This window comes from Dipteris shenzhenensis, chromosome 9, assembly GCF_047967505.1.
Source record: "Dipteris shenzhenensis isolate YYH24624 ecotype China chromosome 9, Dip_SZ_1.0, whole genome shotgun sequence".
In the NCBI taxonomy this organism is placed as follows: Eukaryota; Viridiplantae; Streptophyta; class Polypodiopsida; order Gleicheniales; family Dipteridaceae; genus Dipteris; species Dipteris shenzhenensis.
Window position 1 is genome coordinate 58,074,006 of NC_141604.1, and position 26,770 is coordinate 58,100,775.

Here is a 26,770-nt window from a genome sequence, read left to right on the forward strand (position 1 = left end):
TCCACATGGCCCCCTTCTATTTTGGTTCTTTCTCTCTCCCACACACACTCACTCCCACACACACACACACACACACACACACACATGGAGTTTGTAAATCATTCGAACTTTCCTATACACGGCTTCCATCACATGTGTTGCACATTAATCATTAGGCAGGCAGCATATCGAGATCATTTCAAAATCCAAGCCCTAGTTGAGCCACGTGGTAGCCTAATTTAAGCTGCGAGCCACGTGTCATTCTAATCAAACTGACTAAAAATAGCTGTATTGCATGATTGTGCTCCACTTCTTTTGGCTACACTCCTTTTGGCTTGTGAGGTTCGTCTTTAGTTTCCCCCCCTCCGCCCTTCTTTTAGTTGTATCGATCGTATTTCCTTCTTCTAATTACATCGATTGTTTCCTTGGATCTCTCCTTCCATCCCATTGATTTTTCAGCTTTATATAATCCAATCTTTCTCAGACGATGGCAGCATGCACGGTTGTTTGGTTTCGTAGAGATCTGAGAGTGGAGGATAACCCCGCCCTTGTTGCAACTGCGAGAGTAGGAACTATAAACCTCGTTTTCATATGGTGTCCTGAAGATGAAGGGCAATTTCTTCCCGGGTGGGTCTCTAGATGGTGGCTGAAGCAGAGCCTAATTCACCTTGATGAGTCGCTTAGGAGTTTAAAAGCGCCTTTGTTGACACAACAAGCCAGGGATGCTTTGTCTGCACTTCTAGAGATTGTCAAGGACACAAGAGCAACTCAAGTGTTCTACAATCACCTATATGGTAAGTTGTATTGTGTAATTTTGTGATGTAGTATTGAAGATTTTAGAAGGAGCTGAGTGGTTGAGAAGACTAACCTTGTACAAGTTCTGGAACTGTAGCACTACGAGACAGCATTGAGCAAATGCTCGATGGGAAGGAGAGAAGGCCTCGGGCCACAAGAGTGAGTTACTTGTTAAGGCGTGCATTTAAATTAGTGTGAAAGCTTGCAGGCGTAAAGGCTAGCCAACGCCAAACTCTTTCGTAACTAAACGAGTTCAAAGACGATATTCACTCCACATTCTTCGCCGGGATGATGGGATCTGAATCAAAAATTGAATGTTGAAAACTAGCAGTGGATCTTTCACAGTTTAGATGACGAATCCTGCATCAAGATCCTGAAAAACTGCCGCAAGGCAATATAAGAGATTGACAAATCGATAATCGTGGACATGATGTTACGAATGGATAAAGAGCAAACAAGCGTGATGGAGAAGCTGAAGACAGTGTTCGATTTGATGATGATAACAATAGAAATCTGATCCAAAGCCACTGGGCACGACGGGAGGCAAGGAGAGAACGGAAGAGCAGTGGGAAATTCTTTAGGCAAGCAACATAGTGCATAGGCAAGGCGGCATGCAGATCTTTGTCAAGACCTTGACCCATAAGACCATCACTCTGGAAGTTGAGAGCTTTGATACCATCGATAATATCAAGACCAAGATTCAGGACAAGAAGGAATTCCTCCTTCCTCCGGACCAGCAGAGGCTCATCTTTACCGGTAAGCAGCTGGAAGATGGTCGAACATTGGCCAACTATAGCATTCAGAAGGAATCCACTCTCTATCTCGTTCTGCACTTGAGAGGTGGGATGCAGATTTTTGTGAAGACATTGACAAGGAAGGCGATAACCTTGGAAGTCGAAAGCTTTGATATGATTGATAGTGTGAAAACCAAGATTCAAGACAAGGAAGGGATTCCTTCGGATCAGCAGAGGCTGATCTTCGCCGGCAAGCAGTTGGAGGACGATTGCACCTTGGCCGATTACAATATTAAGAAAGAGACCACTCTGTACCTCGTGCTTTGACTGAAAGGTGGCATGCAGATCCCAGGATAAGGAGGGTATAGCCCCTAACTAGCAGAGGTTTATTTTTGCTGGGAAGCAGCTCAAAGATGGATGAACTCTTGCAGACTACAATATTCAGAAGGAGTTTACCCTGCCTGCACTTGGTTCTTCGTTTTCATTGGTGGATAGTAGTGTTGTTAGTGTCTCTCTTATAGGTTGTGTCAGGACTCTGAAGGATTTCGGGTTCTTCTACTGGATCTTGATTAGTGTTAACCCAAAACAACAACTAGTTTTTGCTATTAGTAGTTTGCAACTATGAGAGTCAACAGCTTCCTTTTGTGATGATGGTCACAGTCCATGTTGGATACCATGTTGACCTTCCTCATCAAAATAAAAACAACAACAATATTCTTAAAAAAAGACATTATGCAATGTGCAAAATACGTTATGCAATTTGCAAAATACATGATGCAAGATCCCAAGGAATGCACATACATTGTGCGATTCGCAAAATACATGATACAAGATCCCAAGGAACGGCACATTCCTTGGTCTTATAATTTTTGGAGAGAAAGTGTGCCAACTCTCCCCCCACATGAACGTGTAGTTACACAAACATGTGGTTATATATAATGTGAAATTTGTGCCCAGATGATCATGTTTTCACATGATTATATGGTTATATATACTACCAACTTTCTATCCACATGCCAACTCTCTATCTACATCAATGTGTGGTCATATACAAGATGTGAACAATGCTATGTAATTATACATAACAATAAAAAAAAGATTTATCATGCAAATAAGAAAGCATTTCAAGTGTGCTTCGTTTCTTGTATACCTTTATGACATATCTTTTTACATTTGCAATGTAGGCTGGAGACGTGACCTACGATTAGTTGACACGGCTTGTCATCTACACCAATATCACGTGGATTGCAAGCAATTTATACGGGTAGTTATCTACAAGCACATCTAAAGACCAGGTACTTTTATAATTTAATTTGTTGTCATTCATAGAAATGAAGTGACCATTTACTGAAAAGCGAGTATGTGCTTATCATAATAGTATCCGAAATAAGAAAAGACAATTATACACTAGTGTTCCATTAAAATTGAATACTTCTAGAGTTCCACCCTTGAACATCAACTCATCATTCACTTTCACGCTGCGCGGATCTAGTTTATTCATCTTGACAATTGTTTTCCTTTGACAGAACCAACTTGAAGGCACGAGTACTTGTAATACTTGAGCTCCCCTTGCACAATTGCCCACATGGCGTCAAAATGGGGTGCACTAGCTAATCCCTTGGATATAAGCAAAAAGGTTGTTGCCACCGTTTTAAACGCAAACTCACGTAACTTCTGCTTCCTTGTCTTTTCACATTCCCATTTACGCAGCTTAAATCAAGCTATGAGTTGACGCCACTATTTATTCGGTGTAGGGTTGAAAGCTGAGAATCAGTGAATAATGCAGCTGAGTGACCGATGAAGAACTTCATAGAGATTTAGACACGAACGAAACGAAGTAGACGAGGATGAACTGGTGGGGGTGCAGACAATCAAAATGCCCCTTTTGCTTGCTTGCACAGGGATTTCCTGCAGGGGGCACGGCTTCTCTCCTCTACCAAGTTGGTAAACGTGCCCTGTTCTGCCTGGTTCTATCGTTCTATCATGGAAAAGGCTTGTTTGGCTTGGAACAACGTAATGCTGCAATCACCTCGAAACAGTGTCTATAGTTTCAAAAGTCTAATTATCTTATTTTCCTAGTTGATCATAATGTCGAATTCTAGAAGCTAGCCTATGTCAAGGGATTCCTTTTTGATACGAACAAATGATGATGTGTTGGGGACGGATCTCATAGCCATGGCCAATGATGATGTTAGTAAGGGCTCTCACCGAAAGTGGGGGACTTATGCCCGATAAAAATGCTTCATACATACTACAAACTAATTGTGAAATCCATTGCGACTTGAATTAGTGATCTCTGCATGACTATGGTGGATCGGGCACAATGTGGGTTTGTTAAGGGGCCTCACTAGCCACCAATGTTTCAACTGGTTTCTCGAGAAATTCAAAGGGAAACTGAGGGCCTGGTTTGGCCTAAAGCTCGACTGGAACGCAAGAGTTCTTATCCTTCAACATGCTCTCGTAGCAGCAGTATCGGCCACTACTTATGTCTCTACAATGTGGAGTTTCTCCAAATGCCAATGGAAGGAGGTGGAACGTCTTATGCATGTGTTCCTATGTGCTGAAGAAGGGTGCAAGAGAAATATGCACCATATTCTATGGGATCCCATAAAGGTCCCAAAGATGCAGAGAGGTCTCGGCCTCCCGAACATCTACTTGAAAACATCTCCCTAATTTGTAAGTGTTGCCCACGGTTGTCTAAAAGCAGTTCAGCCTAGTCTGTAATTGTTAGGGATATGATCAAAAGAGGTAAAGGTCAGGGAGTTGGCTCCTTGGCCGGGGCTATCCTAGTTTGATCCAGTTTCCCACTTCATATTGTGGGATCCGACCTGCTTCCATCTTGGTTTCATCTTGGAAGATCAGGATTGGTCTTTGCTCCTATAAGGGGAGGAAGGGGTTGAGGGGACTCAAGTCTCATCAACTCTGTGTGGTGGAAAATTATCTTCCAAAAGGAGCCATTTGGCCTTCACAATGTTGCTAGAGTTCGAAGCGTGTACTAAAAGGGAATTCAAAGCTGGAGTGACCTCCGGGACACCACCACTACAAATTGGCTCTCATAAAGCATATCTAAAAGGCAACATGTACTTTCCCCATACCTTTTTTTAAGTTTTCTGCTGTTTTTCGCTCAACCTATTGGGAAGATCCAACACCTAGCAGGAGCTCACTGCTATCCATTAGGCGCTCTTTTCTTGGGAGCCCTTAGCTATCTATTAGGGGCTTTTTCCTTTTGAGAATCTGTCAGGAGTAACTCACCAGGTCGCTGTGTAAAGGTGCACGTGAGTTGCACCTACTTGTGGGTGCTGACGACATGAGTAGGGTTCCTATTTAATCACCCTTGCAGCTCTAAGGTGAGCTTTGAGTGATTGGGGGTTAGCAAGTCTCTTAGCTCACATCGGCTACATTGTGAATGCCAATCCAACACATGAGGTTGTGTCATGAGGGTGTGATTTATGGCGCATGCATGTGGGCAGGACCTTGGGAAAACAAGGGGCGAGGTCAAGGGTTGCTTGATATGCTAGAACCCCTAGCATTTGTGCCTTGGGGGGGCAAATGAGAGGTCTAGGGCGAAGAGGGGCCCAAAGAACCTTAGGAATTGAAGTTAGTCATTGGTGGGGTTTTAAAAATGCCCCACTAGAGGGGGCCTAGGGGCAAATGAGAGCCCTTGGGGGCAACCTAAGACATGGGCTGTCACGTGGCATGCCCATGCAATCCCTTTTGGAAAGGAAGAGCTTGGGATGAACTCCGGGCTGCTAATGGGGTTCACACATGCTTTCTAATGATTGCCCGTGAGCAATGGGCCGCGTTTTTGGAGAGGCTGGTTGCAGGGTAATTCACAATGAATCCTTGCAGGGTAAGTTCGTGCTTCTAAGCATCGTGGACAATTTAGTTATGCTCTCACCCATTGTTTGGGGATTCCAGTGAGTCAGTGGACACTTGTGGTTGGCTGGAGAGTGTGTGGTTCTGTAAGGGCTGCTAGTAACAGCTCTTGAGTTCCAATGCAGGTGTTTGCACTGAGAATGGATGCCTATGGTCACATGGGTGTGAGAGCAGAGCCTTGCAGGGCTAATGTTTGTGATACTGATGCCTAGTGAGAGGGAAGAACATTGAATGCGAGTGAGTTTGTACTCATTGTGTATCCTATTTGTTGGCTTTTGCAAGTAAAATGTTCCATGTGGGAATATGTTTTTGGTTTCTCCAGGAGTGGTTGCTAGGCAGACGTCACATCTTTGCTTTTGCTGTTGCAGTAGGAAGCATGGTTGGTTTACAGTATGGATTCTCAAGGCTTGAATACGATGCTCTTGGCTGTTGCTGAATGCACACCCTAGGTTCTCCTGACAAAGTTGGACTCTTATGCACAAATCAGCCGTACAGTTTGTACGGGCTTGTGAAGGGGCTGGTGTTGGCCTACTACACAGCTCATGTGAGCTATTTGCAGTGGCTTTGGGCTGCGTGCACAGGCATTTGGATCAAGGATGCTTGGGGTAGCTAGCGAAGGGGCAATGCGTACAAAAGCTAGCAGGGAGTTGTGCATTGGCTCGTGGAAGAGCTTGGGATGGTAAAGGGTTCACACATGCTTTCTAGTGATTGCCCGTGAGCAGTGGGCGGTGTTTTTGGAGAGGCTGGTTGCAGGGTGATTCACAATGAATGCTTGCAGGGTAAGTTCGTGCTTCTGAGCATCGTGGACAATTCAATTATGCTCTCACCCATTGTTTGGGGATTCCAGTGAGTCAGTGGACACTTGTGGTTGGCTGGAGAGTGTGTGGTCCTGTAAGGGCTGCTAGTAACAACTCCGGAGTTCTAATGCAGGTGTTTGCACTGAGAATGGATGCCTATGGTCACATGGGTGTGAGAACACAGCCCTGCAGGGCTAATGTTTGTGATATTGATGCCTATTGAGAGTGGGAAGAACATTGAATGCGAGTGAGTTTGTACTCATTGTGTATCCTATTTGCTGGCTTTCGCAGTAACATGTTCCGTGTGGGAATATGCTTTTGGTTTCTCTAGGAGTGGTTGCTAGGCAGACAGCACATCGGATGCCCATTGGGATGTGGATTGCCCCAGTTGTAAGAAGGAATGTACCGTTTATGTAGCTTGGAATTTTGGCTCTCTCACATAATTAAAGAAATATCGAAAGGGGCGCCAAGGTTTGGGGCCAATCTGTGCCTTTGTCTTGGTGCAGGGGCACTATAGCTCCCAGTCTAGTGGTAATGCTCGTACTGAATTGTTAATGTAACAGTGTTGCTGGTTACTTGTTAGTTTTACTGCCCTTTAATTTATTGAAGGCTGGTTTTAGGTTGGCAGGTGTGGTGAATGGGGATTGGTGGGTTGTCTTGGCTGTACAATGCATAGAGATGCTCGCTTTTCGTAGTCCTGATTGCATCTTGCGTGATCTTGTATCCGCACAAGACATTCTAACATGATTATACAATGAAGACGACCCCCCCCCCCCCCCCACACACACACACAGAGTTACGAACCAACCACACCCACCCACACGCACTCACTCTGAAGAAAGTAGTTTGCCTTTACCTCTTTCAAAACTGAAGGACTGCATGGGAATGAAGTCCAAGCAGCCCTATTACATCCTTATCTACAGAGCCCCATGGGCTGCCTAGAGCTGCCCCTTATGAGCTGTTAAGACCCTGCGTAAACCCTGCTGGAATCATCAATGAAGATGCCTACATGATGTGCAGTCTCCCACAGTAGCGTCTCCAAGGTGCCTTCGTGCTGCTGTGCATGGAGTCCATGGTGGAACCTTTGGCTGCGTGCCTCCTTGTTCTTGTTGCTTCTCACTGCTGAGGCTGCTTTACTGCCTTCCTTGCTGGCTGAGATGATCCTTCAAATGACTTTACGGGCAGCCTAAAGGCTCGCCCTCCTCCACCTAGGACAGGCTATCTAGTTTGGTTTGCCCAACCAAGGTCTGTATGGCTTCGATTGAAGTTTTTGCATGACGGAAGATCTGATATTCGCAGGGAGGATGGACAATCATAATAACGAGTTTGAAATTCTGATATTTGCAGTGGGAATGGACATTGCTTGTCCATCCTTTGTCTCCTACTCATTTATTAGCATTGCCCCACTAGGGGCAGGCTATAGCAACTAGATGCTTTCCTCTCCAAAGAGGACTTGCTAAAAATGGAAGTCAATTAATTCTATTTCGATTTTTTATGAATAGACTTTCCTCTTTTTCACCTTTTCATGAGCATCTCCACATAGTAATGGATTTACCGTGTTTCACCTTTTCATGAGCATCTCCACATAGTAATGGATTCTTGAATTTCCAGCTAGCATGCTTGGTTGCATACTCGGTTCAAGCATCTTTGCGGCAGCTTCAAGTAAGCGGATGTTATGGGACAACTCAATCAAAGGACTCTTGCAAAACGAATTTCCTTTTCATCAACTTTACGTGCTTGGGCGCACTATCGAGTCCGATCGATTTCCCATTGAATGATGGACCTATTGACTTGAATCTCTTATTGCCTAGTGCCCTTCCCGCTGCTGCAGGAGATTGGAGCTCAACTGAGTTTCCTTATCGTCATATGCTCTCCTTTCTCCACAAGGCTCTAGAGATGGCATAGCTACAAGACCCATAAGTCTCACAACCACAGGTATTCGCCTGCTTGCCTTCTTCTCAGGGGTCTTCTCTTACCTCTGAGATTCTTCCCAATGAGTAGAGAATGTTACCAAGCTGGGAGTGAGGCCAAACATCTGTCTCTGGAGCTTTGATGAGCCTCCTTGTATAGTCTATGATCGAATAGAGTTTTGCTGAGCATCAAAGGGCTCTTCTGCCTTTGAGACTCGACCTGCTCCCGCTAGCCATCTCCAAAGGCTAGATTCCTAGACCAGCCTATTCTGGTCATAACGGCCAAAGATGAGACCTAAAAATGGTGGTTATGTGGCTTGGATATTGAAAGTGTTTGGCCCTTTTTGGGGTTTCCAACAAGGTAAAAGTGGCTAAGTGATAAGGCACTCTATCCCGTTCTTTTTCTTCAAGTGGCTAAGTGGTGTGATAAATATTGCGCTCTATTCCGTTCATCTTGGAGTCTTGTCGGAAAAGGGCAGTGCTCTTGGCACCCCGTGCCTCTTATTCTCTTGGCATTTGTGATGAGGTTTGTACCTGCAACACCTGGAATGGACATCCCGAGGCACTCTCTGGGCCACCCAATGCCTCTCCCTCGAAGGGGTCCACATTGAAGAGTCCATCTGAAGCCTCCTGCCAATCCGTGTGGTGTAGGAAAAGAAGGGCACCTCGTCCACTTGCTCGGCAAGGCCGCCCCGAGACATTTCCAAATGCCCTTTAGCTTCTGTTCCATATGAGGCATGTGACTATCTAAACTCATCCTTCGTCTCCCATTCTCTTGGCATTTGTGATGGACTGTGTGGATGTACCTACAACAAATTTCCACAATGTCCTTGCCAGTGAATAACATCTCCATTTTGAACTTCCACAAGGACATTTCTGAATGCCATTCAACTTTTCTTCCATTTGTACAACTAAGGAGTCTTTTATCACTCAATGTAGTAATTTGATCACTTTGCTAATACACAAGAGGTATAACCCAAGAAAAGTAATAAAAAAAGTACACACAACCTTAATATGAAGTCTTTTATCTACGATGTATCGGCCTTAGGCATGTTTAGAATGATTGAACATAAGCTGAAAACAAAAAGCGGGGAGCTGAACAGCCCATTTTTCTTTTAGTTTCAAAAAAGAGTTAAATTGAGTATGCATGTGCTTTGTAAGGAATTTCATTTACATCATTGTGAATGGTCACCTCCCCACTTGTGAGCCCCCAAATGAGGAGAGCAAAGGGGGGGGGTGAACCATAGGGTGGCAAGGCTGCCACATGGGCAGGATCTAGACTGCCATGTGGGCAGCATATGCACTGCACGGAGAGCTGAAGCAGGTGTATGGAACAAGGTACGGAACTGTATGGAGCTACAGCAGTGAATTCATGGGCTGAGAATGGGCTGGAAGAGGCGCTGCAGGACAGGCAGGGATGGTGACGGCTTAAGTGTTGAAGGTGCTGCCATTAGAGCCCTTCTTGCCAGACAAAAGACACCACTAAACTTCCTTTCTCCAAAGTACAACCACGAAACCTAACGCTGTGAGGGAAGAAGGAAAAAGGGGGGTGGAAAAAGGAAAAAGGGGACAGCCAAAAGCTAAAGCAAGGAGCTGGCCAGAAACACTAAAAACGCCAAGAAAGGAGGCTAATACATAGTCCCCAGCCCAGCTCAAGAGCTGCCAAAGAACTGCGAGGAGAGCAACGGATCCCGAGGCTAACTCGGGAGCCTGAACACCTGTGGAGAGGGTCAAACTTGCTGCAAGGCAAGTCGAGCTAAAGGAGGGCTCTACAGAGTCCCCCACAGCTCCAAAAGTTGCCGCAACCAGTAGGGAGGGTGCCAGCAGCAAAACGAGCTGCCACGCCTAGCTGGAGGGAACCCTGAAAGCCATAGGGGATTCTACTTGAGCTGCACAGCCGGCTGAAGGGGCACTTGAGGTGCTGTGAGCAGCGCAAGCTGCTCCAAGAAGCTCTAGGTGGAGGCGCCCCCAGACCTAGGAGATCAGTCACGAGGCTGCCACCCTCAAATCGATGCGCTCAGCTCGTGCGACCTCCAAGGAGCCAAGAAACATGAGCTGCTGCTTCTTCTTCCATCTCGAAAAAGCCAGCAGAAGGCTGCACCAACGACTGGGCTCATCAAGAGGGTAAGCCGGCCATCAACCAACAGCTCCAAGCCCTTCAAAGTTGGCGCGAGCACCTGCAAGCTGGAGGGCGGCCTCCTATAGAAAATGGCATGGCAAAAAGCCGCCAAAAGGGGCAGCAAAGGCTGCAAAAGAAACAAGGAGGGAGGCAAGAGGAGTAGAGAAGGGCACAGGAGGGAGAAGGACGAGAAACGAAGGGAGAAATGGGGGGAAGGAGGGGGGAGAAGGCAGCAAAAAAGGCAGGGAGGCTCATAAGCTTAGCTTTGTTCACAGCTGTAGCTATTTCTCATGCACCACCTACTGCTTTATCAACTTGATTTGTAACGCCTTGCCTCCTATCTTGTGGGGTTGATTCCATCTTATATGTCTGGTGCAAAATGTAAAGGGCCCTATAGCGGTTTTGCACACATGTAAAGGTGCCACCCTGATGCCATTTATGTTTAGAGCTGCATAGAGCTTGTTGAGCTGAGGATCTTTGCTTTTTACCTCACCTTGATCTGGATTGTAGATCAAGAGATACATGCATTTGAGTGCTCCTCATTACCTCAGTTTAAGGGGGCTCAAAGGAAGAGTAAGGCCAAAGTGACATGTCACATGGCGAGCATCCAAGGGTCTATGCACCTGGCCTTTGGGAAATCCAAGGGCAGTGAACAAATAACAACCAGCAAATACTTAACTTTCAGCCTTAAAGGAAAATATCCATAACACACCAAATAATTCTATTCTTTTTTTTTTTCAAAGAAAGGAACCTTCTATTAATGCTTGAAGGATTTTCATACAAGACAGCAGCCCCGAAGGTGCTGACTATGGAAAAAACCGGGAAAAGGCTGAAAGAAAAACCGGCCTGTTCCAGAGAAACCCGGCTCACTGCCTAGGGGATCTCTGGAACTGGGGCTAACAGCCAAGTGGGGGGACTATACAGACACCAAATCCCTCGCGGAGTCCAAATGTAGAAAACACCTGCAGAAACGAGCATGCCTCTCGATAGTCGCCATGGAGCCTGGAGTCTCGCGCTCCCAAGTGGACCGTAGAGTGTAAATGATATCCTGCCATATGGCAACTAGGATAGCCGCAGGTGGAACTGGGTGCTCACCCATCACAAGACTGCAGCGAGCCACCCAAATGTTCCAAGCCGTGATGCTGGCTACCACCTCCCAGACACTGTCCTCCTTAGGAGGAGGAGGAGCTAGACTATCAGGGGGGACTGCCTCGTGGAGTGCGATTCTCTGGATGCTTTGACCCTGTATCCGGTAGGCTGGGGAGATCTCATCAATTTGAAACGCGTGTCCTCCCTTTGTCAACCAAGCCATCATCCCCCAGGTGTAGTCTCTATGAAGACTCTGCATACGTGGCATGATCGTGAGGGCTCCCATCCAGATCCGCGCTGTGCTACGACAGTTCCACAGGCAATGCGGGATAGTCTCTAGGGCACCATCGGAGCAACAATGGCATTGCCCGTCCACTCGCATCTGCTCCAACCACGGCCCGATGGGCAAGCCTCCGTGGGCGGCCAGCCAGAAGAAGTAAGATCTCTTCCTTGGCCGCAAGCTGGACCACAACCGTGTCCAGAACCTGGATCGCACATCTCGGGGCACTCTCTGGTTCACCCAATGTCTCTCCCTCGAAGGGGTCCACCTCGACGAGTCTATCTAAAGCCTCTTGCCAATCCGTGTGGTGTAGGAAAAGAAGAGCACCTCATCCACCTGCTCAGCTAGGCCCCTGGAGGGACAAAACCACTCTCCCGGATCCCACTGGACCTCCCTCAGGGGTCTACCCTCCCACAGCCAAAGGCGCCATCTAGAGGCATCTTGCTCTGAAATACTGGGAGGGTCAATATGCCACTCCTTCCCCAAACGGCCCACCACTCTGATCATCTGCCAGTGTATCCCATCAAGACTCCCATCCATCTCGAGGTCACTCTCAGTGAGTGGCTGAAGTAGGCCTCCGGGTCCTACACGGAAGAAGCCGAGGTGCGTGCTGCCGTGTTACATCAACATCCTCAAGGGAACACCAGTATGGGAAAACTGCCCCTACCTTGCCCTCACAGGTGTGCTAGGGCATCAAGCCTCGCCTCTGTCTCCAGAGGTAGTCTGCTCCAGCGGCCAAAGGACCCTGCTGGACCACTGTCCCACTGTGCCCAACCAATGTGAGTGCGCTGTCTGAGCATACGGCCCTCCTGATCTCTGATCTCTAGGTGCCACATAAGGGGTTGGTGCTCAAACTCCTCTTTGCATTTGGGCGGAGCATGGATGAGACCCCGTACCAGTCTCTGCCATATTCTGTGAAGACTCCTCATCAGGGGGGAGCCCTTCCCTGTAAGGGGGGCCTCTGAGAAGATCCATCGATGTGAAGGCTGCCAATGTCCCCCAGTGTGTGGGGTGTTCCTCAGAAGCCCTCGTTGTAAGAGGAGCTTCCAAGGCTCTGCCCCTGGGGTGAGGCCACGAAGAACCAACTTGCCCAAAAGGGCCCTGCTCTGCATCTCTGGATCAATGACACCCAAGCCTCCTTGTGCCTGTGGCATGATCACTGTCTGCCAAGCTACTTGGGCCCTAGTGTTCCTCGTGCCATCTGAACCTGCCCAAAGGAAGTTACATACCAACTGTGGGAGCTGCCCAATGCAACCTCTGTGAAAGCACCAACATGAGGCGATATACCAGGCTGTGGCAAGAACGACCTGGTTTGCCACTAAGGCGCGACTTGCTAAGGAGAGTTTCGCCGAGCTCCAATAGAGAAGCTTGTGCCAAATACCCTCAAGGACCGGGGCAATCTGCTGCTCTGTTGTAATGTCAATACCCACCTGGCATCCAAGGTATCTCGTTGTCCGGCCCCGCGGTATCCATCTGAAGCCAAAGTCACTCCCCCACTCCCGGATCTCCTGTGTCTCCTCAAATCTTGTGAAGAAACCTATAGATATCGTCCAATTGGTCTGTGCCCCCGAGGCCTCACAATAAATAGCCAGGGTGCCCTTGACTCTCTCCAGACTCGCTGTGGTGCCCTCAACATATAAGGCCGTGTCGTTTGCAAACTTCGAGTCAAGTAGCTCCTCCTCCTGTCTGATTGGAAGCTTCAGCCCTGTGAGACCCGCCACCTGTGATCTCAAATAGTAGCCCAAAGCCTTCGCCACAAACAAGAAGAGGAAGGGAGCAAGTGGGCAGCCCTGGGGGACTGAGCGAGAGAGAGGAAAGGCCTCGCCTGTGTGTCCTTCGATAAGCATTTGGCTAGAGCTCCTTGCATATAGCGTTGAAACTCCTCTGACCCATCTGTCTGAGAAACCCAATCTCCTTATAGTGCCCTCCAAGAAAGACCACTCCACCCTGTTGTAGGCCTTCTCAAAGTCCAAGAGAAGGATGGCCAGCGGCTGTGACTCCTCTCTGGACCAATCCACTGCCTCCCAGAACGTGAAGATGTTGTCCAGGATACTACGCTCCTGGACAAACCCAGTTTGTGTGTCATGGATGATGTCGGTAAGGTGGGGCCGTAACCGCAAACTCAAGACCTTGGCAAGGATCTTGTATGCAGTATCAAGCAGAGTGATCAGCCTCCGCTGTCGGATGTCTGACCTATCTCCCCCTTTCGGGATTAAAGAAATCCACCCCCTGCTGAAAGATTGAGGGAGAAGGCCTGTGTCAAAAATCTCTTGGCAAGCTAGATGGAAAGGGGTGGAGATAATCTCCCAGAAGTTCCGAAACAAGGCCGGAGTCAAGCCATCCTCACCCGGGACTTCTGGGTCGGGAGAGCCTTGAGGGCTTCGCAGAGCTCCTCATCTGTGAAAGGCTCCTCAAGTCTGTTGCATAAGTCCTGCGAGACTACTGGTAGAAGGTGATCCCAAACTAGCTCTCAGGCCACAAGACCAGCTGGGGTCATCCTTTCCGTCTGAAAGAGCTGGCTGTAGAAACCCGTGGTCATGCCAGAATCTCCTGCGGGTCAGTGTGCATGATGCCCTGTGAGTCCCGGAGACGCTGTAGCTGTGTGCTTGCCGATCGGGGCCCAGTGGTCTGAAAGAACTGCTTCGTCATCGTGTCCCCCTGTTGCACCCATCGGGCCGGGGAGGAATGATAGGAGAACTCAGCCCGCGGCACCTCCGTGTCCTGGAGCTCGAGACGAGCGCTCTCGAATCTGTCACTAAGCCATTGAGACACTGGGTCTTGCTCCTTGAGCCTCTCGATGGATGCGAGGTCTCTCCTCAAAGCCCGCTCTCGCTCCTGAAGGGTACTCCTCCGCCAAAGGGTGTGAGCCTGTAGCTCCTCACTGCTCCTCTGAATCGCATCGGCCACCCACGTAGCCTAGCCCTCACAGGGTGCTGTCTCTGAGTGCTCCCAAATCCCTGCCATGACCTGTTGAATCTCCTCGTCTTGCAGGAGGTCCTCTGGAATGCGGACTCCCTTCTAGGGGAGACCTCGGCGGGACTGATCCAAGTGAAGTACCACTGGAGAGTGGTCTGACATCGTGGTACTTGCCAGAATCCTGGTAGATCCGCTTTTGTGTAGTGCCTAGTCCCCAACATAGAAACGGTCTAGTCTCTCTAGCAATCCATCATGTCTCCTTTGTCCGAAGGAGAAGAGAAGGCTGCCAGGTGTCCTGCTGAAATCTGGCTCTCTCCACAGGTCTCTGCCATTGACCATGAAAATGAACTGCTCCCAGGTGCTACGCTCTGTTGCTGGCATCTCAGAAAAAGAGGCTCCGCCTTGCTTGTCTTCCCCAAACTCCAGGTTGTTGAAGTCACCTCCAACAATCCAGGAGTCTACATTCGGAAGACACTCTGACAACCTCCTCCAAAAGGCCGGGCGGTGCTGTCTGCCCCGTGGGGCATACACGTTCAGGATCCCGATCCTGGACTCTCCCGTCTGAACTCCCATCCAAACCGCCCGTCCTGGAATGAGCTTGCCCTGGTCGTAGACCTCTGGGGCCAAAGTCTGTGAGACTGAGATGCAGACCCCTCTGTCCTATCGCAGGGGACCACTCCTCTGGACCTCTCCTTGGGAGAAGGTGATGGCATCGTCTGATGTTTGAAGTTGAAAACATGTGTTCCTGAATCATAAGGATGTCCACTGCTCGTCCTACCACTGCCCTCTGCAACTTTGTCGGAGTATCAGGTATTGCGGCTGGCTACGAACACGGTCGTGGAGCCCGTGTACGTTCCAACTCACTATGGTCCAGATCATGAGGACGGGGGAGTCGGGAACAAGGCTCTCCTGTGAGTGGGTGCATGTCCCAGAAAGACTGCTTTGTGTGATTTTGCCGGGGGTTTAGAGGGCGAGTAGTCAGTATTTGTGCATCGCCGTACTAGTGTGGATATCGGCTCAATACCGATCTTCCGTGCCCACTTCATCATGAAGGAGGCTTCCACCCCGAACAGCTCCGCACACTTCTGGAGGGGCCAGAGGTGTGCCTGCTCCACCATTGCCTCCAGCGGCAATCTGATAACTCCTGTCGCCAAACCACACACCGGCTCCTTGCGCGTGAAGCTCAATTGAAAGTTCACCTCCGCACCATGGGCGTACCAAAGGTCTAGTTCATGTGGCCCCATCCACTCATCCATTAATATGATTCCCCAAAATAGCATCGAACACCTTTGGGGACCATTTCTCCACCCCTGTGGAGGCAAACGGAAATCTCCAAACAGGGTGTGTCGGAGATCCCACTGCACTGATCAAACCCCCCTTTCGAGGCTGAAGGACCATGAGCGTTACCTCCAAAGGTAGAGGATAAGAGTCCGGAACCTCCAAGTAGTTCCAAGGTCCTAACCTCCAGAAGTCCCGTGGTAAGGGACGCCCAGGCTGGAGATTAAGGGCCGTTGACTGGAAAGACGAGCCTCGTCCCTCAGGATCCCTCCTTGAACGGGCCTGCTGCTGCGATGAGGAGTCAGAAGGGGGCGTCATTGTTCCCTTGCCAGCTGGTAGGGGTGTCGAAGCGGAAGAACCTGCTGCTGAAGTGGAGAGGGGGACAGCAGGAAAGGGAGCAGTGGGGATGCGGGGGATAGAGGGAGGGGGGCGGGTGGTGAGGGTGACGATAGGAGGAGGGGCTGAGGGGGCGGGGGGAACCCTGGAGGGGGAGGGGGAAGTGAAGAAGAAGAGGGGGAAGGGTCTCGCGGGGGAGGGGGAGGAGGAGGGACAAGGACCATAGGGCCCCCTTGCTGGTCAGGCTCGTTGGAGCTCTGTATCGGCTCCTACGGGGCTCCCATCGGGCTAGCGTCTGTGGCTTCTGCCATCGTCGCATCTGGAGCTCCTGGGGCTCGTTGCTGCTGCAAGGGTGGAATCGGAGGCTGAACCTCCAAAGCTGGAGGACCGTCTGGATGGGCGGTGGCCCCTGTCGCTGGAGGAGGTGGCTCTTGCTGTTCCTCCTTCGGGGCCTCTCGATCAATCCTGTCCCTCTCCTTGCGATTGGCCCTCTACCTACGGCGCTTTCGGGCCTGCTTGCTTCTTTTTCTTTTTAACTTGGGTCCAGTCCCCTTTTGAGGGGGTAACCTAAGGGGTCTGAGACTGCTGTTGCTCCTGCCTGAGAGGACGCTGGGCCCGAGCCTGTTGATTCTGTGTACTTTGCGGAGGGGGAGGGAAGGTGCACGAGGGAGGCCACGAGGGCAATCTGTGGCGAGGTGACCCATCTGTCTGCACCGAAGACACTGGCCTGGTAACCCAGAAATCTCCACCCTCTAGCGAAGTGTGCCCCCTTCAAGGGTCTCGAGAAGGATCAACTTTGGGAGGGACTTTGGGCTCTCAACCACTAGTATGATCCTGGGGACTCCATCATTTGCTAAAATTGAGGCTGCCGACTCTAGCGGGGACTCCAGCACTGTGCCAAATGCCCAACCAATGGGAGGATGGCTCGATACTCCTTGGGGAGCCCTGGAAAGCGAAGTGTAACTGGGAAACGTGTAACATGGTGTGTCTTATCCATGTCCTCCACTGTAAACCCATGATACCAAGGAAAGAGGTAAACAAGATGTGGGCCGAGGAGGATGGGGCTCTGCTCCACAAGCCGAGGAGGATGGGGCTCGGCTCCACAAGTGTCGAGGTAGTGCCGGGGTAGCTCAGCTGGATGAGGAAAACGCCTCGTCAATTTTAACTCTATACAACGTACTATGTAGTGTGCCTGTGTGCACTCTGTGTGTGTGTGTGTGAGAGAGAGAGAGAGAGAGAGAGAGAGAGAGAGATGATTTCATACTTCTTCTGGCTGGCCGCCCACGGAGGCTTGTCCATCGGACCGTGGTTGGAGCAGATGCGAGTGGAGGGGCAGTGCCATTGTTGCTCCGATGGTGTCCTGGAGACTATCCCGCACTGCCTGTGGAGCTGTCGTAGTGCAGCAAGGATTTGGATGGGAGCCCTCAGGATCATGACACGCATGCAGAGCCTTCATAGAGACTACAAATAGGGGATGGTGGCTTGGTTGGCAGAGGGAGGACACGCATTTCAGAGTGATGAGATCTCCCCAGCCTACCAGTTACAGGGTCAGAGCATCCAAAGGATTGCACTCCACGAGGCAGTCCCTCCTAACAGCCTAGCTTCTCCTCCTCCTAGGGAGGACAGTGTTTGGGAGGTGGTAGCCAGGCATCACGGCTTGGAGTGGCTCGTTGCAGTCTTGTGATGGGTGAGCACCCGGTTTCACCCTCGGCTACCTTAGTTTTCATCTGGCAGGATATCATTTACACTCTACGGTCCACCTGGGAACGTGGGACTCCAGGCTCTAGGGTGACTATCGAGAGGCGTGCTCGTTTCTGCAAGGCTTGGCCTGCAAGAGTTTTCTACATCTTCACCCTGCGAGGGATTCGCTGGCTGTGTAGTCCCCCCACTTGGCTTATAGCCCCAGTTCCAGTCTCTGGAACCACGTACATGTCTATACATACCAACCCTCTCGTCTCCTCTATCTGCAAGACTCATGGATGATGCCAGAGCTAGCCATGGTAACCTATGTTGTTTCGATGTGCAAGATCCATACTATCTGACTTGATGGAGATGGGTGATAGTTTGGAAGGCGGCATCTAGCTGCAAGGGGGTAGCTCTGAACTCGGCCTGGATGATATGGTGTGGCAGAGAGAGAGAGAGAGAGAGAGAGAGAGAGAGAGAGAGAGAGAGAGAGAGGTCTGAGAGAGGCCTCGTGGGCCTATGAGACAAAGTACACGCCAAAAGGTAACTCATACAAGCCACTGAGGGTTGAAGCAAAGGGTTCACAAAGACCCTTGATGAAAGCTAAAAAGCTAAAGTGCTAAAACTAATGAATCAAGTGTCAAAATGCTAGAGTAGTGAAAGCTAAATAACAGAGGGGTGTCAGGTGCTTAGAGCTAGCACTCCTAGTACATGCTCAGGTTCCGTATATCCAGGTAACCTAGTGGCTCTCTAATGAGATGCGAGGAGCTCTCGTATCTGTGTCTGTTGAGCTGTCTCGCGGCGTGGTCTCCTCGATCTCTGGATCCGGTGGGCTATGTCAAGGTTGATGCCTTGCCTCTGGCGGTCACCTCTAAGAAGGGCTGAGATAGGCCAAACCTCGAGCGTGCGTGCTTTGGTCCCTATTCGTGTCGCACGCGGAGTGTGTGTCCCTCGTCTAGCAACATCATGGTGGACTCTCCTACTGCTAATCCATGATGCTCTCATCTCCTCAAGCTCCTCTCCCTAAGCCTCACTGGCAGCTGGCTCAGATACATAAAAGTCAGTAACAAAAGTTTGTGACTTGTCTATATCGGTGACCTGTGGCATTAGTCTCTGCTGCTCTCTGATCTGTCGCATCAATATGTCTCTCCGTCGATGCATCTCAATCAAGTAGAGCCCAACACGGACCGGATCGTGAAAATGGATCAGCCGTGTAAGTGGACCAAAGCCATGCCCCTCTTGAAGAGGCAGTGGTATCGTTCTCGTATCTCATAATAGACGGGGCAGACACGTAGAAAGTGCTCCTCCGTCTCGATCTCCTCCATCTGGCATAGTCTGCAAGTCCTTTGCTCTTTGGGTATGCCTGCAGCTCTCCTTGCCTCAATCGGCAGCTGAGGTGATGAGACTCGCAATTGACCGATGGCGACGCTCAATGCATGTGAGACTCTCCTGTCCTCGAGATACTGAGGTCTAACAACAAGATCGTGCTCTGAGACCCTCAGGAAGTGGTCATGGTAGAACTGGATCTTGGTGGGGAACTCCTCTCCCTCCCAAGCCCTAGATGTATGGAGCTGGAGGAGGTCCAACCGTATGATACGGTTGATCTCATCTTGTGGGATCATCTTGGGTGGTGCATCCAGACTGTACTGAAAAGGGGGGAGCCTGTCCATATGAATGCCGTGGTTACCAAACCATGTGGATACCGTGCATACCATGCCGTATCAACACCGCTCTTTGCTAGTTGCCTGGACGACTCTAAAGAGAGAGAGAGAGAGAGAGTACAATTATTGATATAATAATGTTGAATTATTCTATATACAATGTTTTACGCTTTTCTAGGTGAAAGTTGAAACCCTGAGCATCTTTGCTTGTTACCTCACATCAAGCCGGTTGTGGATCAAGAGGTACATGCATTTGAGTGTTGCTGCTCATTAATTAAGTCCACCTCAGTCAAAGGGGGCTGAAAGGAAGACTAAGGCCAAAGTGAGATGCCACATGGTAAGCATCCAAGGGTCTACATCTTATGGCTTGTTTAAAGAGGTGAAGAGATACCTTTTGGATGGGTGCAACCTCCCTCTAGACATTGAAGGGTTCCAGCTTGCGTGGGTCATCTTCATGTCTCTTGCCTCGATCGACAGAGAGCCTAGAAGACGCTAGTCAAAACATGGTCCAGAAAATTGAGTTTTTGAGGTTCTTCTTGCGTTGAGGAGAAGCTGGGCAGCGCCTAGGCAGCGCTGTCCTTGTGGAGGAAAGCAATAGAAGTCCCTACATGTCCATCACTCTACAAGAACTATGCTTGAAGGACTGTCTGCCCATTCCAGAGCCAAATGAAGCTGATGTTAAGGTGAAGAAGGTCTGAAATCTGTTCTATCATGATTTCAGGCGAAAGGCTACATGTTTGTAGCGCCATGGGCTTTTATCCAATGGGGGGGGAGTAAACTTTTGACCAAATTACATAAAAACATGAAAAGATCCTGTAAAGCTCTTATACAAAATCATGCAGAGAAGAAATGAGGCTGTTATAACCAATCCGGAGAGTGGAAGTGGCCCTCATCTTTGCTATGACTTGTAACCTCAGTTGTAAAAATACAGTAGAGACACTCTCATTTCTTTCCCTCTCTCCCTCTCTCAACAGAGACACTAGGGCCTAGGACAACAGTCGGGCTGGACCCCCCCAAAGGATTTTATTACTTGAGAGAAGATGAAGTACATAGTTCAGTGTAGAGCTGTTCATACATGAAAAATCCAAAACGTGAATGAATGAATCATTACATGAGCTCTCAGGCTCCCTTTCTTGGCAACAAGCCACTTGTCAATTTCTACATTACTTTCCTAATTACATGCCACTAAGGGCAACTTTGGAGTCTTCGAAGCACTTGGTCACGCGAACCACCTCCTAGACTCTGATTAGGCTCCCATAGCGCTTAGGAAAATAACTCTTCCTAGTACCTGCAACAATTAATTAAAGTGCACCACCATGGCACCCATTAATTGTTAGCGCTTTGCATGCAAACAACACATTGTGGACTAGTTCTAGTCACGGTGGGCGTCCCCACTGAACACATGTGCACACATAACAAATATAAAAATATATATTTATTCTCTGGTTGACCGAAGTCAACGCTCTTGATCATAATTAAGGAGCTTTGACCAAGGGTCGAGGCGCCTTAATTATAGCCAAGTCTCTCCAATCGAAGTTGGCACAACTCTCCAACCGAAGTTGGCACATCTTGGTTAACCGTGGTTAACCCTCTTGGCGCATGCCAAGTCTCGTTGACCGAAGTCAACACTCTCTAACCGTAGTCAGCTCTGTAGTTCTCTGGTTAACTGTAGTTAACCCTCTTGGTAATAAACCAAGTCTCCCCGACCGAGGTCAGGTTTGCTTGACCAGAGTCAAGTATCTTTGACCATTAAAAGAACTCTTTGACCATAATTAACACATATAAAACTCTTTAATTATGATCAAATAAATGGTCAACTGTACTTTGACTTAGGATATTTACATTGTGGTGACATCCCCTCGGCTTCTATTCAGTTGACCTCAACTGCAAAGCTTCCTTGTAAACATCCAAAAGCTGTGGATGATCGGATAACATGTCTTCGTCCATCCACTTGGCATCTAATGCCGTATAATTCTTGAATTTTACAAGATACCTGTAAAACTCCTTGCCCTAAGGGCCTTTGTGTACAGTATGGTACACAATTTGCTCTGGCCAAAGGACCTCCTCCAGCTCATCCACTTCTGGTGGATCCTCTGATACTGGCTCTGTAGGCTCTGGCCCCTGGAATTTCTTTAGAAGACTCACATGGAATGCATTGTGAATCCTCCAATGCTCTGGCAATGATAACCTGTATGCAACCTCATTTATTCTTTCTGTAATTCTGAAAGGGCCATAGTATCTGGGAGATAACTTTGCATACACTTTCTGTTTGCCTTTAAACTTACGGAGCCTAGCTTTTTCAAACTTCAAAAGTACCCAATCCCCTTCCTTGAGATCTAACTGTCTCCTATGCTTATCTGCAGCTCTTTTATGTTTCTCTTGAGACCTTTCGATTGCTGTCCGGACTTGGCTGTCTGGAGGTCTCTCACAAACTGATCAGCTGCAAATATTTCATCCTTGGTCCTCAGGATAGGTGGCAGAATCACCTTCCCATAAATTTCCTCAAAGGGGGCTTTCCCTGTAGAGCTGTGTACTGTATTATTGTAAGCAAACTCTACCAATGGTAGGTACTTTTCCCAGTCTGAACCTTGGTCACCCACGTAGCATTTCAGCATATCCAATGCTGTAGAATTTGCTACTTCACTTTGACCATCTGTCTGGGGATGGAAAGAAGAAGAAAAATTCAGATTCGTCCCCATGTTATCAAATAAAGCTCTCCAGAATAGACTGGTCATTCTGGGATCTCAATCACTAACAATGGACTTAGGCATTCCATGATGCTTAAAGATCTGTGTCATGAAAAGCTTAGCCATATGATCTGCCTTTATGGTTTTGCGAACCGGAATGAAATGAGCTTGCTTGCTGACATTGTAATACTTTCCCATGGTGCCTGAGGCACGGGAAGAGGCATAAGTAGGCCAGGTGCCTTCCGTCTATCATACTTCACTTTCTGACACGTAAGGCATTCAATAACAAACTGATGTATATCTTTCCGCATCCCTGGCTTTTGACCATAATTAACACATATAAAACTCTTTAATTATGATCAAATAAATGGTCAACTGTACTTTGACTTAGGATATTTACATTGTGGTGACAGACTAGGCTAGGCATGTGCTCCCAAAACTGTATTCTGAGCTCTACATTTGGCCTATGTAGAGGAGTGGAGAAGTCTGTAGCAATCTGACTGACTACCAGGGGGACTGCTTGGAGAACTCCAAGATGATCTTATAGTTGTGTGTACACCTCCTTGCTATGTCTCTGTCACATGATGGAGAATAAATGTTTGTTTCATCTTCCCCTAAAAAATCTCTGGAGTATGGTACCTGTGCTCTGATTTTGGTTGAGAAGATGTTGCTGCTCCTGGTGCACAACAGTAAGCCTCACGAATCCAAGGATCTGAGGGTGCTTCTCCTCCTCCCTCTGAAGGGCAGTTAGTATGTGTCTCACCGCCTTCTCTTGAAGGACTGCAGCTCTCCTGTCAGCCACTGACCTCTACCAGGTAGAGGTCAGCCTGGTAGAGGTCAGTGGTAAGTTGAAGCAATGTAGTGAGGCCTATGGAGCCATTTCTGGGAGTGAAAGCTCCTCATCCATGTACATGGATTCTGGTGTCCTGACTCTGGCAGATGATGCTATCCGTACCAAGTCCCTAATTAGGAGGACAATGGGGAGGTGATTAGACGTGGGGATACGTCCTGAAATGAATGTACAACCTCCTCTATCCAAACCCTTGTCATCGATGTAGAGCGGTAGATCCTGACGTGAATAGTCCCCTTGAGTGATGAGTATCTCGTTAGAGATCAAAGACTGGCGTCACTAATCTAAAACTCATCCTTGAACCAATTGTCTCTGCCTCTGTTCTTGAAGATGAATTCTCCGATGCCGCTGTCTCAGGTGGGAGGACCCCTCTTACTTCCCCCCCTCTTATCAACAGGCTGCTCTACCATTTTGAAGCTCCCCTCTTCTATCCAATAGTCAATCTATGGTAGCCATCTACAAATATCCCTCCAAAATGCAACTTGATCCCATGCATAGATATTAAGCACCCTAATCTAAGAGACTTTGAGGAGAAGGACGGTATACTGAGCCTTGGCTGGGATCAAGACACCATGTGCAAAAGCAATGGGGGGATGGATGTTGAACCTGAATACAAAACACACCTCATGATCCAGGAGCATCATCCAAATGTATGCCTAGGTTGAAGTTTACTTGTGGCAAACACAATGGGAAGGATGAAGGTTGAATTTAAATGCACCTCGTGACCTAGGAGCATTGAACCAAAATGTCTGCCCAGGTAGGAGTTGTCTTGTCTTGGCACATTGAGTTTGTGCTCTTGGAGAAGAAGGCGTGGTCCATGAGTGACTGAGGAGTAAATCTGGTCCTTGTTGACTTGCTTCTTGAGGCGCATGGGGATCCCAGCCAACCCATGGATGCTAGCTGCATCCAGTCCACGAGTAAGAATAAATCTGGACCTTGTTGACCTGCTTCTTGCAGCATGTGGGGATCCCGCTCAGTCCATGTGTATTCCAACTAATCACCCTCATTGAAGAGGCAAGGATCAGTGAAATGTCGTACCCAACTTTTTAGTACTTACGGCCCCATTATGGGAGCAGAAGGAAGGGCTGCACTCGACATAAGTGAACAAAGGGGCAGGAACTTCATTGGACAGGAAGAGTTGTGGTGAGTGAGCCTCTTGATCCCAAGCTGAAGGTCGATTAGGTGGCTACATTAGGGGATGTGGAGATGTAATCACATTTGATTGTGCAAGCTGAAGGATCCTGATTTCATCATTGCCAGGATTCTTGACCTGAAGATTGACATGAAGGTTATCGCCAGGGTCTCCAACAATCTCGTGCTCACCACCAATATCCTCCTCCAAGAGAGTCCCCTCACCCTTCGCGACGGTTGCAAAGCGGTTTGGGGAATGAGTCGAGTGGAGGTGTTGGGTGCAAGTTGGGGCATCTGTGTTTTGCACCACCCTCTAAATATGAGTGTGGTGAGGGGGATGTGGGGGGGGTTCAAGAGGAAGATGGGGTGGAGGAGGGCTAACAAGGGGGGACTTTCCTGGGCATTTCCTGGTATGTCTGGTCCTCTTGGGGCAATCTCATGCAAGGTGCTAGAATTGCTTCAGATTTGGCACTGATTCCTATAACCAATCCTCTGTCTGTAAGGATGACTGTCAGAAGAAAGACCGCACTTTGGGTCAAGACTAGCTCTCGGTACACCCATCTACCTCTGAAGTGACTGCTTGTGCAGCAGATGAAGGGGCAGTTGAAAGCTGGGGAATCTCAAGGACCTGTCCAAATGCCTCTCCCAATAGTGTATAGGAGGTTGAAGTACGCTTTGGAAAACCAAATGTTGGAACCACAAGTAGAGGAGACTGTGTTCTTTTCTGGAAGGAACTTCTCTTGGCCCACATTACATATCATGGATTATTGGAGGTGAGTTCGACATGGTGGAGTTGCCTTTGTACAAAAAAGGGGAGAGAAGGTGGCATTCATTCACTAGAGTGAGCAGCTTGGGATGACCAATTGGCTGAAGTATATTGCTCAAAATTGAAGGTACTGCACAGAACTTAACCTAGGTGTCTGAAGGACCGATAAAGATAAATTCTCTAAGCTGAGCTGATATGTGTTCTTTGGACTGCTCCATTTCACTCTGTGATCAAGAGGGGAGTTTCTTCAAATGGGTGTGTATCAGGTTTCCTTCATCCATGAATGCTGAGACATTTTTTGTTCCAATACATGGTAAGAGAGAATGGGGGGATAGTGGTTATATTGCCATCTGTAAAATTTTCCTCTCTATACTAGATCCTGAATAAGCTTCATGTAGGAGGTACCCCAATGGGATGCAAACATGATCTCAGTACATATGATAGTATCTTAAGCATCTTCGGACCACAAAAATATGTGCATCTGCAAACCATTCAAAGATGATTAAGTTTCTGCTGTCAGAATGTGCAATGTATACAATAGAAGTCTACAGTGAAATGGTTTCTATGCTTTTAAGCAGGGACAATATAAAGCTCTTCTCCACTGCTTTTATGTTTCAAATATGTTGTTGTTCCTTGCCTTTCTATATGTATGTCTTTCTTTTTTTCCTCTCGAGTTGAAGAAGGAACAGGAGATATGGTTATGCTCATGATGCATACTGTCACTGCAGGATGAGAGAATTGTGGCATTCCAAGACATAAACCCATCGGCATACAGGTAAATCCAGAAGGCTTACATGTGGCTTTTGCAGCCTGTTATTCAGTAGGCTAGTGGTGTCTCAGCCTAATGTGTTTGCTCATCAGGCATTATTTGGTGGTTCCACGACAACACATTCCGACAATAGCTGAGCTTCGTAAAGGAGAAGACCATCATGCCCTTGGTACATCTCAGTAGCTAGGCCAGGTCATGATTCATAAACTTGTTTTATGGATATTGAATCATCTTCCTGACAAAAAACATTGGTTACCTGCAGTACAACACATGCTGAAGACGGGGGAATTGTTGTTAAGGACGGATGCTCCTTCTTCTCCTGAATATAAGTACAAATTTTTCACAGATGAACCTTCCATTTGAATGTCCACTTTGCTGTATTTTTTAAAGTCACAAACTTATTTGCATGAAACCTGCAAGGTTTGGATTTCACAGGCCCCCCTTCAACAGTGTACAGCATCTGCATCTGCATTGCATTGCTCTTCCCTTTCGCTCAAGGTAATCCGCATTCCAGACCCATGCAATTCTAGTACAGCAATTTGCATTGAATTACAATGATGCTATTGTAGTTGCCATTTTGGATTATGCAGGTGGAGAGCATTTAAGTACTCATCCCTTGGTGGTTGGGGTGGATATGTTGAAGCTCGTGATGTTTTGGAAAGGGTACATCCAGAAACATCTTCATGAGCTGCAACCATGTATCAGGATTTGCTTTTGGTCTGGAGCCCATATGTCTTGGTTTGCATACATGTTCAAATATTAATATGCAACAATTCACATTGTTAAGTTTGAGTTGTTAGAGGATTGGGAGTGATTATACCAGATGGAATGCATCAAGATTTAAAACCTATTTTGCATTGATGTAATAGCAGCCAAATCCACGTTAAGGATTTTACTGTTGATAAGGAAGTTTATTTCCTCAACTGACCCTCTCCTCTTCTTCACTGGCCCTGTTGTTTGTATCTTTTTGAATGAGAGCTTCATATTCATTCTTCCCAAGAGGCTTTGATTTGGAACTAGTCCCATCTTTATGGATGGAAGTCCGAATGGAGACCTTTTGTTTATGAAGATGATATTTGAAACCTCAGAATGTCTAACGTTATTCAAGGCTAAT

At 48.1% G+C, this 26,770-nt stretch overlaps 1 protein-coding gene and 1 pseudogene across 3 annotated transcripts; both read left to right on the forward strand.

Annotated features, from left to right (window-relative positions):
* Nucleotides 1-1,385: 1,385 nt before the first annotated feature.
* LOC147898890 (polyubiquitin pseudogene) lies at nt 1,386-2,133 on the forward strand (annotated as a pseudogene).
* An 864-nt stretch (nt 2,134-2,997) lies between these two features.
* HINT4 (histidine triad nucleotide-binding 4) lies at nt 2,998-26,770 on the forward strand. Of its 3 annotated transcripts, none has more exons than XM_087379470.1 (7): nt 2,998-3,175; nt 3,263-3,448; nt 25,616-25,662; nt 25,749-25,825; nt 25,919-25,985; nt 26,077-26,154; nt 26,247-26,770. In XM_087379470.1, exons 2-7 carry the CDS (start codon nt 3,356-3,358, stop codon nt 26,341-26,343), a joined length of 459 nt encoding a protein of 152 aa, XP_087235596.1. In that variant the 5' UTR covers nt 2,998-3,175; nt 3,263-3,355; the 3' UTR covers nt 26,344-26,770. The 3 variants fall into 3 exon arrangements, with proteins under 3 accessions (XP_087235596.1, XP_087235595.1, XP_087235597.1); XM_087379469.1 differs by having other exon boundaries at nt 2,998-3,144; XM_087379471.1 differs by having other exon boundaries at nt 2,998-3,144; nt 26,092-26,154.